Source organism: Dendrobates tinctorius, unplaced genomic scaffold, assembly GCF_039654945.1.
Source record: "Dendrobates tinctorius isolate UK_male_01 unplaced genomic scaffold, ASM3965494v1 ptg000046l, whole genome shotgun sequence".
NCBI lineage: Eukaryota > Metazoa > Chordata > Amphibia > Anura > Dendrobatidae > Dendrobates > Dendrobates tinctorius.
The window spans coordinates 63619772-63633030 of NW_027361714.1; the positions used below are offsets into that span (position 1 = coordinate 63619772).

The 13259-nt window shown below is 42.6% G+C and overlaps 1 protein-coding gene across 1 annotated transcript in view; it reads left to right on the forward strand.

Annotated features, from left to right (window-relative positions):
- Positions 1–13259, forward strand: part of FAM162B (family with sequence similarity 162 member B) — a 41321-nt gene that overhangs the window by 13787 nt on the left and 14275 nt on the right. Inside the window, exon 2 of the mRNA XM_073576128.1 lies at positions 3854–3962. Within this exon, the coding sequence (XP_073432229.1) occupies positions 3854–3962 (109 nt within the window). The remainder of the gene's footprint in view (positions 1–3853; positions 3963–13259) is intronic.

A 13259-nucleotide genomic window follows, 5' to 3' on the forward strand; every position in this document is an offset into this window, starting at 1 on the left:
CACTCCATGGCTACTGCTAGTTGTGTGGATAGGATCATGGGTCTGCAATCTGCTTAGTTACCAACCTCTCTGATTTTCTGGTGGCTTAGCCTGGTCCTGTTATCCTCCTCGGTGACCCATTCATAACAGCTCTCCCCACTGCAACTCCAACCTGGTTTGGTTGTCTGTGACAATGGGTGTAACCTGGTGGCGGCTTTAAAACTCGGGAAGCTGGTACACGTGCCATGCATGGCTCACGTGCTGAACTCAGTGGTGCAGAAATTTATAAAAACATACCCTGACTTGCCATACTTACTTGAGAAGGTGCGCTGTTGTGAACACGTTTCACCTGGATTCTGAGCTTGGGCTCCCTCTGGTGGTTGCATCGGGTAATGAAGTTGGTCTAGCTGACAGAGGTCATTCACCTGAAGATGATTGGAAGTCAAGTGTTACTGACTGGGAAGGGTTAAGTGAGCAACCCTCCCTCAATTGTTGCTGGTGATTTCATTTCTTCCTGTGCACTTTGGAAGACTGTCTCCTGCTTGGTCCTGCATTTTTCAGATGTCATTTGTTTGTTTTTGCCTTACTCTGTTTTCTGCTTTGCTGTTGTGTGATCAGCCTTGTTCCCTGTGGGGACCTGCGCTGGACCCCGTTTCATATGCTTCAGCTCATGTCAGCTTGTTCAGTGTTTCTGGTCTCCTGGTGTGTCACTGTCTTTTGTTTTACTTCCAGTTCACACCAAAATTCTAATCTAGTCGGGTCGGAGAGAGGTCATGTGGCCTCAGTATTTTTGCATATCAGATGTGTTGGATTTTTCTTAGGGTTTTTTGCGTGATTGCAGAGAGTATTCTTTCCTGTCCTGTTCTATCTAGACAGTTTGGGCCCCTTCATTTGCTTATGCTATTTTCTGCCTGTGTTTGTGCTTCATCTTATCTCACCGGCAATATATGTTTGGGGGCTGTCTATTCCTTTGGGGGTCTACTCCGGGGCAGTCTAGCTTTTCCCTTTCTTTATTTAGGCTGTTAACTCTTTGGCTGTGCCGAGACGTCAAGGGCATGGTAGGTACGTCCCATGGCTAAGGCTAGTTGTGTTGTCAGTTCAGGGGTCTGCAGTCCGGTTAGTTTCCAACCTTTCTGGTGTTCTGGTTGTCTAGCCTATGCCCCGGCTATCCTCTTCGGTTACCGAATCATAACAGTGCGCCATATTTGCGCTTATTTCCACCATTCCTCAACCGCTGTTGCCGGTCTTGCAGCGCTTCAAAAGCAATTTAGTTTGCCAAACCACAGACTCATTTGCAACCTGCCAACACGGTGGAACTCAACATATCATATGTTGGCAAGGGTAAGTGAGCAGCAGAGGGCACTTGCTGAATACCAGCTTAAACATGCCCATCACATTGAGACTCAGCCAAGACACATAACAACCAAGCTTGTGAGCGGTGATCAGGCTATTATCAGCATAACCATCCCTATGCTATGTCTGCTGAAAAAAATCGCTCAGAATGAAAAAATGAAATTTTTGCATGCCCAGCAGCTGGGTATGGAGCAAGATTTCACAATGGGTGATCCTACCCAACCCAGCCAATATCATCAGGTAACATTGAGGGATGAAGATGATGATGAAAATGAGGAGGGAGAGGACTTATTTTTCAGTGGTACCGAGGGGACACCTCATGCTAGAGAGGGGAATCCCAACCCCAGCTTCATGTCTGTCCAGAATGGGTGGGCTGTAGAGGAGGAGATGGAGGAGGAGAGTCAGTGTGATGAGAGGATGGGTATTGTTCCTCCTTCTGGGGTCACAGAAGATTTTCCTCTTTGCAGCTTGGCACACATGGCACACTTCATATTTGACTGTCTGTGTCAATACTCTCGCGTAATCCACATTTTCTATAGCAACCTATACTGGTTGGCCACCTTTCTGGACCCACGGTACAAGGGCAGACTTCCTTCACTACTGTTGCAGTCACGAAGGGGTTGCACTATGGAATCCTTCAAGAAGGCCATTGTCGATCATTTGATGGCAACAGCACCCTCAGATACCACTGCTAGCAGAGGTACCAGCTCTGTGCAACAGCATGCATTAATGGGAAGAGACACGTCAAGCAGGTCCAAAAGAGGTGGTGGTAAAATGTCCACAAACTGGGCCATCTTCAATAAACCGGCTCATCAACAAGGACTAGCTGGAACAGTAACAATGTCAAGGAGGGAGAAGTTGAACAAGATGGTCAACGACTATCTAAGTGACCATACCTGCGTCCTTCCTGATGCTTCTGTTCTGTTTAATTACTAGGTATCCAAGCTGCATTGTTGGCCAGATCTCTCCTTATATGCCTTGAAGGTGCTTGCCTGCCCTGCTGCTAGTGTGATGTCAGAGTGTGTTTTCAGTGCTGCTGGGGCAATCATCACAGATACACGCACACGGTTGACTACAGAGAATGCAGACAGGCTGACTCTAATAAAATTTAACTGGATTTTGCAACAGTAGTTAAGCCTTCCAGAAAACAGTATCCCAACCATAGAGTCACCCAAAGCGTTATTTTTTTTTAAATTGGTTATTACGTCCATCGCTTCCCATAGAAGCCACTTTTCTTCTTCTTACACATGTATTCAAACCCTGCTTCTGCCACATGTACCTCATGGTCAATAAGCTAAAAACAATGTTACTGTTCGTTAATTAATATTTCCCATCGGAGGCACTTGTGATGAGAGTGAGACCCTTCTTCCTTCATCAACCATGGTATCATGCCCCTTAGGCTAATGTTTGGAGACACTATGGCAGTGCCTGTACACTGGCACTGCAACTACTATGCTAGTAGTCCTAGCTTCATCACAATTGTTTGGCCCTTCAGACCTGCCTTGCTTCCTTCATCAACTATGATACAGCCCCTTGGGCTAATTTTTGGAGACACTATGACTATGCCTGGACCCTGGACACTGGGCACTGCAACTACTATGCTTGTAGTCCTAGCTGCATCATAATTGTTTAGCCCTTCAGACCTGCCTTGCTTCCTTCATCAACTATAATACAGCCCCTTGGGCTAATTTTTGGAGACAAATGGCAATGCCTGGACACTGGGCACTGCAACTAATATGCTTGTAGTCCTAGCTGCATCATATTGTTTGGCCCTTCAGACCTGCCTTGCTTTCTTCATCAACCATGATACAGCCCCTAGGGCTAATGTTTTGAAGACACTATGCCTACACATTGGGCAGTAGCAGTGGAACAACAAGGGCAGTAGTCTAGGCTTTCTAATTGTGAATCCCTTGTGATGATGATGATGGGTGGCTTCTTCGTGCATTAACCATCACACAGCCCCTAGGGCAGATCGCTCCTCTTACTCCACTTACACACTTAGCTGTCAGAAGATCGCCTCCATCATCACTCGCTCTTACGGCACTTCTGATATATCACTGGCACTGCGTAAGTGGCGTATGAGTCCCGCTCTGCTGGCAAAAAACACAGGACTTCAAATAGTGTTTGTACATTTTAGTGAAGCAGTGGTGTAAAACCAGTCATGCAGCCCCTGTCCAGGTGCCCCCATGTTATATACATTTGTTTACAGCATACTTTTTTTTAACATTTTACACATTTTTTAGCCTTTTCCCTAGCCCCTAGACCACTTTGTAGGGTCCGGCAGACAATTACTCGCATTTTCCATTGACTATCATTGGACTCGCTAATCGTACAGAATACCCGAGTATTACGGTATACTCGGTACGAGTATAGCGAGTCTTAATGCTTCAGTACTCGCTCATCCCTAACTGTGACACGAGATCCTATATTGCTCCATAGTAAAATTTAATAATAATGTACTACTTGTGCCATAGTGCAGCCTACATTTCTTCTACTTATCCTGATATCTTCTTATTTACAGATGACATAAAGAGCAATATTTCTCGCTACAAGCCAAATAGTTTTGATAAGAAGATACTAAAGTGGACTGGAAGATACAAGTCAGAAGATGACATTCCATCAACAATTCCGTAAGAATCAAAATGTGTTACCTTCATATATAAAAGGGACACCTACTAGACTAAAACACTATAGAATTGATGGAATAATAATCAAAAAGCACGTACGGCAAGTAATGCAGACTTAGAATAGTCAGCAGTGGGTCATTTTCATATATAGAACTACTAAGCTAATACACTGCAGAACTATGTAAGAAACATGAAGAAGCACCACAGAATATTCAGCAGTGCATGAGATCCAGTCACTTAAGGGTTTATTCATTTTTTTGTTTTACTATGGGCTTAAAATCTAACAGACCGGTAGTTGCTAACTACCTGCCTGTTAAGGCCCCGTCTCACTAAGCGATCTCGGTAGCGAGATCGCTGCTGAGTCACAACTTTTGTGACGTAACAGCGATCTCACCAGCGAGATCGCTATGTGTGACAGCGATCAGCGAGCGGCCCCCCTGCCGGTATCGCTGATCGCTGCAAGAAACCTCTGGACATTTCTTTGGTCGCTGGTCTCCTGCTGGCCAGCACGCATCGCTGTGTGTGACAGGTGGGAGACCAGCGATCAGGTGTAAAAAATAATAAAAAAAAATAAAAAATATAGTTATTCTCACCTTCTGACGTCGCGTTCAGCCATCCTGCCTCTCTCCACGCTCCGGTCCCAGTAAGCCTTTGCACGAATGACCGCGAGACTTTGTTAGCCCTCGAGACCGTGACATCTCGCGGTCATTCGTGCAAAGGATCACTGGGACCGGAGCGTGGAGAGAGGCAGGATGGCTGAATGCGACTTCGGAAGGTGAAAATAACTATATTTTTTATTTTGATTCTATTTTTTACAGCGATGGCCAGCGATGCCGGGCGCTCAGCATCGTTGTGCTGATCGCTGGTGAAGCTGTCTGTGTGACAGCTCACCAGCGATCACATAGCGACTTACTAGCGATCCTGACACCTTGATATTGGTGTCGGGATCACTGGTAAGTCGTTTAGTGTGACGGGGCCTTTGCTCCCGGCGTTGGCACAGAGCTGTCATTGACCACTCCTACTGACTATTCAGCTGCTCTAAATCAGCACAGCAGCTCATCTTCTGACTGAACTGTTGTTGGTGCATCACAGCAGGTGTCATGCTGATTGACAGCTAGCTCCCCACAGTTAGGTAGTGGAAAGCCAGCTATCAAACAGCATGACGTCAGCTGTCTCTATCTATCAAGAGAGCAGAGCAGAATGGAAGCCACTGCTAAGTCAAGTTGATATCAGCGGAAGGCACTGAATCTTCGGCAGGAGCATTCAGTAACTACTCTGTGCTGGAAGAAATCATCGCAACTACCTGCCTGTTCTTAGGCCAGTAGCAAAAAGTTAAATAGTCCTGGATAAGCCATTTATGGCAAGTTCCCTCTAGTGTTGCAATCTAGTGCGGTACACAGTATCTAAGAGATACAACTGTATCCTACCTGCCAGTCACAGAGTATGAAAATAAATATTTAACTTTAAAAAGCGTTATTCCAAAATCTAAATGCTTTACTAACCCTTGGTGATGAAAGAGCTGAAAAAAATTCCTTGCTTGCAGTAGAATATAAAAAAAAATCACGTGTGTGAACAAGTGTCCAATTTGAACACTCTGACTACATAGAACAATGCACTTTAATTCATGGAATTTCTATTTATGCAAGTTTGGTATATCTACATTTAAAAATGAACTTCCTCGTTACTTTCACTAACACTCCTGGTGGCTGTCTCCTCCATCACTATGACACATTGCCTTCTGTGCAATTAACAGTTGTGTCTGTATTTAAATCTTGCCAAAATCTGCATCTTATCTAAACATGAAAGGCTGTGTTAATCTTAGCGCATCATCTATTTGGACATTTCTCCTTTCATCTAAAGCCAAAGACAATAACTCAATTTTGAGTAATGGAAACAATCTATTTACAAAATCACAGATATTGTAGCCTAAAAAGGCTTAAAGGGGTGGCCCGAAACTAACAGTGATTTAATCCTAAAAGTCTCTCTATTTAATGAAATAAATAATCTAATCTCTTTTCTAATATAGTTTAATTACAAAAGTCTGAACCATTTTCTCTCTACTCTCCCTGCTTTATTTTTATTGATGTACTTCCATATCGATGACACTTTACTTGAGAATCCCTAGTGCATGCTGGGATACTCAAACGAGACATCATCAGAGGGCATTTAGAGTTAAATCAATGTTAGTTTCTGACCACCGGAGTTACATGGTAGTTTTCACTGTACAGGATCATATTGTGTATGCTACTAACTGCATTGCATTGCCATTCAAAAAAAATGATATAAAGCAGGTTTTAACTACTTCAAGTCCGGGCTACTTTACGACCAAGAACATTTTAGCGTTTTTTTTTTGTTTGTTTTTTAAATCATACATGTGATTTTTTTTTCTTAGTCAATTAGTCAAACAATTTTTGTGTCTTTATTTCTGTTGTTAACAGTCCTAACTTTTATGATTTTTTTTATAGCTGATTTCCCCAGTAACTGTGGATGGAATATTACCCCAGTTACAGGGAAAATGCAGTCTCCTGGCTGTAGAGCTTTAGTGGGTATGTGAAGATCACTAACTCCTGCATACTTGAACAAGAGGACAAAGCCACATTAGTGCTTTCTGTACTGTGCATAAAGCAATCAGCAAGGGAGGTAAGGTTAAAAAAAACCTGCCTCCATCTTCGTTACTTTCTTTTGTGTCTGATAGTGGCTCCCTACTCCTAGTGCTGCTTACACAGCGAGGACATTCTGAAACATCTTTGTGGAGTCACATATGGATCAGCCAGATATTTTAAAACATTTGGTGGTGCATAAGTAGTTAAAGCAGTTGGACGGTATATTTCACAATGCAAACTCCATATATTATAAGTAGATAGCTTGGACCTGATAAAAATTGATGTGCTTTCTTAGGACATCTATTACAAACTTTTATTAAGTTTTCTACCTTGATATTAAAATGAGCATTTTATGAGTCAATACAATCATAGGATGGTAGAGTTGGAAGTGACCTCCCCAGGGTCATTGTGTCCAATCCACTGCTCAATGCAGGATTCACTAAACCATTTCTGAAAGATGTCTGTCCAGCCTCTGTTAAAAGACCTACATTGAAGGAGAACTCATCACCTCTTGTGGCAGCCTGTTCCACTCATTGATCAAACTCATTGTCAAAAATGTTTTTCTAATATCTAATCGGTATCATCTCTCTTTCAGTTTAATTTCATGCTTCTCATGTTTCCATGTGCAAATAAGAATAAGGATGATTCCTCTACACTGTGACATCCCTTCAGATATTTGTAGACAGCTATTAAGTCTTGTCATAGCCTTCTTTTTTGCAAGCTAAGCATTCCCAGATACTTTAACTGTTCCCCATAGGACATAGTTTGCAGTCCGCTCATAATCTTGGTAGCTCTTCTCTAAATTTGCTCTAGTTTTTCAATGTCTTTTTTAAAATGTGGTGCCCAAAACTGGACACAGTATTCCAGATGAGGCCTGATCAAGAAGGAGTAAAGGGGATAATTACTTCATGTGATCTAGACTCTATGCTTCTTTTAATACATTCCAGAGCTGTATTTGCCATTTTTTTGGCTGTTGCACACACTGTTGACTCATGTGCATTCTGTGATCTATTAGTGTACCAAAGTCTTTTTCACATGTGTTGCTGATTTGTTTCTATTCCTTCCATTCTGTAGATGTAATTTTTGTTTTTCTCACCCAGATATAGAATCTTGCATTTCTCACTGCTAAATGTCATTTTATTCCTCGCTGCCTATTGTTCATGCTTATCTAGATCCTTCTGAATTCTTTGCTATCCCTCTTAGCTTTGCATTGTCTGCAAATTTGATTAGTCTACCTTCAAGTCACTTATAAAGATCATTTATAAAAATTTTAATCAACACAGAGCCTTGTGGTACCCCACTTGAAACACTCTTCCAATTGGATGCACAACCATTAATTACCACTTTTGAGTATGATCACTGAGCCAGTTATGAATCAACGTAATCGTAGCCTTGTCAATATGAGATACTTTGCTAAAATCGAGATATACTATCTACTTCATTTATTTATTTTATTCACTTATATAGCGCCATTAATTCTACAGCGCTTTACATACATTATTGGCACTGTCCTCATTGGGGTATACAATCTAGAATCCCTATCAGTATGTCTTTGGATTGTGGAAGGAAACCTATGCAAACATGGGGAGAACATACAAACTCCTTGCAGATGGTGTCGCTGGTGGGATTTGAACAAAGGACCCCAGCGCTGCCAGGCTGCAGTGCTAACCACTGAGCCGCCTTGCTGCATTTCCCTGATCCACCCAGTCAGTGTTTCGATCATTGAAGGAAATTAGATTAGTCTAGCATTACTTGTTTAATACAGACCCATGCAGGCTCTGGTTAATTACTGTATTCTTATCCAAGTATTTACTTACCTGCTGTTTAACAAAATATAGAAAAATTCTTCAGCACTGAATAAGAGTAAGGGTACCGTTACACCTAGCGATGCACCAGCGATCTCGACCAGCGATATGACGCGGTCAGGATCGCTGGTGCATCGCTAGGTGGTCGCTAGTGAGCTGCCACACAGGCAGATCTCACCAGCGACATCGCTGGGGATGGGGATCGCTACTTACCTGCCAGACGCGGCGATCCTGCGTCCTCCCGCCCGGCTCCACGCGTCGCTCGTCGGCGCCACAGGAAGCGCCGCAGGAAGTGGCCGACGAGGAATGGTCCTGGAGCTTCTCGCGCTATCAGCGATAACCAGCGGGGGAGCCGGTCAGAGGTAAGTATCACATGCAGCGATATCGCTAGCAATATCGCTGCAACGTCACAAAATCGGTGACTTTACAGCGATATTGCTAGCGATATCGCAGTGTGTAACGGGGGCTTAAATTCTAAATCACCGTGTTTATTGAGCCACCACTTGTGAGACAGATTTCAAACCAACGTTTCAGCCTTTATGGCTTTTATCAAGGTTATCTGTACAAAACAAGAACATTGTGAAAATCATTGACATGATAAACAAATGAAGTAAAAAACAACAGACAGTTCTCAAAATTGGAAAAGGAAGACAAATAACATGAAAACGTGCCACAGAAAAAATTACACAACTGCTGTTTCTAGTCATACAGAAACTCAAGAAAGTTCCAGCAATGGTGTGCTTCATTTCAAATAAATATCCTGTAACTTAAGAAGGCAATGTTCGTAGTGATACACTCAATACATCAAATTACACACATGCATATATCCATGTCAAGGCAAACATGCCTGTGTGTGTACAATCACTTAGAGATGGCCAGGTTAACCACTGATATCAGGGGGAACAAATGTCAATTTAAGCAAAGGCACACAAGATATTGAGAATTAGGAAATTAGTAAAATAGAAAAGATAGTACAGTCCTTAAGGGACGTGTCAGGCGGAAGTGAATTCCCTGTCCTAGTGATCATCAATGGGTAAGGACATCTGTGGAGACGTATAAGAGTGTACGGTCAAAGAGGGATTCAAATAGTTTGAGAAACCACACAGTATAACTAAGTATAAAAATGTAAGTGGAAGATAAGTCACAATTATGAGCTTATAGTTATCTGTCCTGCTATTTATCAGAGCACAGGGAGCCAGCATGACAGAATGCTCCGGAGGTAGAATATCCGGAATAAATAATGGGAAGGGGTGGAGAATACAGCCTGTCCACCATCGGAATCAGCTGTGTGACGCTGATGCACTGGGCATCCAGTGTGCATTCGTGGAGCCGATTGTGGCCGCGAACCGCCAAGAGGAGTCAAAAGAGAAACAATGTCATGACTGAAATTAAGGACAGACTATAACACATCCAACAGGAAAAGGAATACCTCAAATAATAAAGGAAGGAAAACACAGGGGAAAGAAAAAATACTGATAAAAGGCAGAATAAAATAAATGGAATAAAATAAAGTAAAATAAAATAAAATGCAATCAGATAAAAAATAAGATAAAAGGGCAATAATGAGGGCGGGAAAAGGGTAGTAGAAAAATATAAAGGTAACAGGGAAAGAGATATACAGTTGGTGATAAGAAAATCAAATGAAAGAAAAGGAGAAAAGAAATATAAGAAGGAAAAGGGCAGATAAGGAACAAGAAATAGAAATGCTTGATACCTGGTGGGACTCTAGGTGACCTGTGTAACAACAAGATATACTGTACATGAAAATGAGTGGGTAAATTGTTGATAATGATTCAATACAGTAGGTACAATGAATGCAGAAGAGACCACATTTACCCAAAATCATGATAATATGATAATGATTCAATCAAAGATAACAATCAATAAAAAAAAAATATACTCTCTATTAAGCCTAGAGGCCTCTCATGTTTGTAACCTGTAGGTCCAGAAGGCCTCTCTCTCCTTCAACTTCAGGACTCTATTGCCACCTCACCTCGTCAACGGGATTTATTCTAAAACCTGATATCGGAGTTGTGTCACAATATGTACTACAAAAATAAAGTGTTACAGAATGGGCAGCATGGCCTTTTTACATCAGATAGTAGATTTATGCTGGGAAATGTGGTCTCAAATATATTGAGTGTTCTCGCCAACAAATCTGAGACCGTATGGACACATGATAAGGTATATCACATGGAGGAGTCATACATGAAGTAACCCAGGAAACTTCTTGCCTGACCCGGGATGTGTGAAATAATCACCCTTTGTTATGTTCAAACATTGTAAACAATGCAAGTATGGAAATGTGTCCTGCCATTGAGTAGTCAAAACTCTTTGCTTCCCCTTGGCATTCTATTACCCAATATCCACCCTGACCTGGAGGTTCTTAGGTTTTGTGGGTTTTTTTGTGACAAATTAAACATGGAGCTGAAAATTACAGTAAATTTGGGTATGAGTTGCCCAGTAATGGCCAGTGTCTCCTGATGGATTGATGGATCAAATGTATAAAAAAGTGATATGTGTTTATGAAGGTGACTCTGGTGCAGTTGGTGATCTGTACTGGTCTAACACTTAGAGTAAAAGATAATAGTGTCTTAAGATATCCTCTATCCTTGAATTGGTTTTGAATTTCACCCTATCAGATGTCACAGGTATAGCTTTCTGAGACAATATGGCTTGGTGTATAAATTTGATGTTAAACTGCCTTCATCAACCAGGACAATATTGGTGTCCAAAAAGTTAATCATTCTAGAATGATGATGTAATATAGAATACACTGACTGATGTAGGTTAAAAAGGTCTCCAATGTACTAATGTCACCCCGCCATATCAGAGAAATGTAATTAATATATGTTTTCCAGAAGACCGAGTGTGTTTGGAATAAGATATTATTGTAGATGAATGTAGATTCAAAATGTGCCATAAAAATGTTTGCATAGGAGGTGAAACATTAGTGCCACACACAATCAAATTCTTCTGTAGGAAGAACTAATTTTCAAACAGGAAAAAGTCAAGAAATGTCTGTACCAATTCATTCTCCTTCTCATGTTCAATATTTGTGTACAAGCTGTTGAAATTTAGTGTCACTAATGTGCAACTAGGAGAAATCCTATCCAATGATCCAATGTCCGTGGGTACGAAAGAAAGTGTGATGTGTTCCTTTCATGGTACTTTCATGTATAACATGTTGTTACAGGTCACATAGGGTACCACCAGGTGTCAAACATCTCTATTTGAAATGTTTTTTTCCCCTTCTTCCTTCACTGTTCCCTTTTCCTTCTTATCTCCTTCTCTTTCATTTATTTCATTTTCTTACCGACAACTGTGTATCTCTTCCCCTATTGCCTTTAGACTTTTCTACTACCTCTTTCCCTTCCTCATTATTGCCCGTTTATCTTATTTTTTATCTTATTGCATTTTATTTCATTTTATTCAATTTATTTTACTCTGTTATCAGTATTTTTTTCTTTCCCCTTTGCTTTCCCTTCTTTATTATTTGGAGTATTCCATGTCCTGTGAATGTGTTATAGCCTTGTGATAAAACACTCCGGGATCGCCTTTGCTGGGGTCAAAGGTCACGTGCATTCAGCATGAAACTCAGGCGCAGAGCTGGGAGTCGGGTATAACTGACCCTGGGTCAGGTTTATTAACGGTGAAAGCAATGCAAAAGGAAATAAAACATAAAACATAAAACAAATCCTTGCCTGTCCGGCACTAACTAAACAATGGACAACCTAACTACCAACTGGCGGGCTTCTCCCGTCCAGCCAAACCACAGTTGCAGTGGGCACTGCTTCCACTCACGGGTGTCTCTCACACAGACAGGCTCTCTGTGTTCCCAGGCTGAGACACTCACACAACCACCTTGCATCCTTTTATATCCACCTCCCATTATTCATTAGCAAGCAGGAGCGATACTGACCAGACTAGGCCACATAGGAAAGGAATCTGGGCGAGATATACCTGCCCTCATCCACTATTCCCACCTGATTCTCACATATCCCCCCCCTCTGCTCAGACCACTCTGGTCGAGCAATGACACCCGCCAAACAGTGCACTTGGGAAAGGGCATCTGCATTCCCCATCTGTACCCCTGGGCGGTGCTCCACCGTAAAAGTGTAGGCCTGAAGGGCAAGGAACCACCAGGTCACCCGGCTATTCCGTTCCTTGTTCAAGTGCATCCACTTGAGAGGGGCATGGTCAGTGATCAGCCTGAACTTTCGGCCCGCCAGGTAATATTTGAGGGCCTCTAGAGCCCACTTAATGGCGAGGCACTCTTTTTCTACAACTGCATACCTTTGCTCGTGTTTATTCAGCTTCCTGCTGAGATAGAGGACTGGGTGTTCGACTCCGTCCCTCACTTGTGAGAGTACGGCCCCGATACCGGTATCAGAGGCATCCGTTTGTACCACAAACTCACTGCGGAAGTCCGGAGTCACCAGTACGGGCTGAGAGCAAAGTGCCCGTTTTAGGCTATGGAAGGCTTATTCAGCCGCTAAACTCCATTTAATCATGACGGAGTCTTTCCCTTTTGTAAGATCCGTCAGGGGGGTAGCGATGGCTGCAAAATTGGGTATGAACCGGCGATAATAACCGGCGATCCCCAGGAAGGCTTGCACCTGCTTCTTGTTGACAGCTTGTGGCCAGTCCTGAACCGCCTGAATCTTATCAACCTGGGGTTTAACAACACCCCTCCCAATTACATACCCCAAATACCGGGCTTCTTCTAGCCCGATGTGACATTTCTTGGGGTTCGCGGTTAGACCTGCCTCCCACAGGTCGTCAATCACAGCTTGTACTTTCTGGAGATGAGTCTCCCAGTCCAAGCTGTAAATGACAATGTCGTCCAAATAGGCCGAAGCGTACTGCCTATGTGGCCTCAGGACTCGATC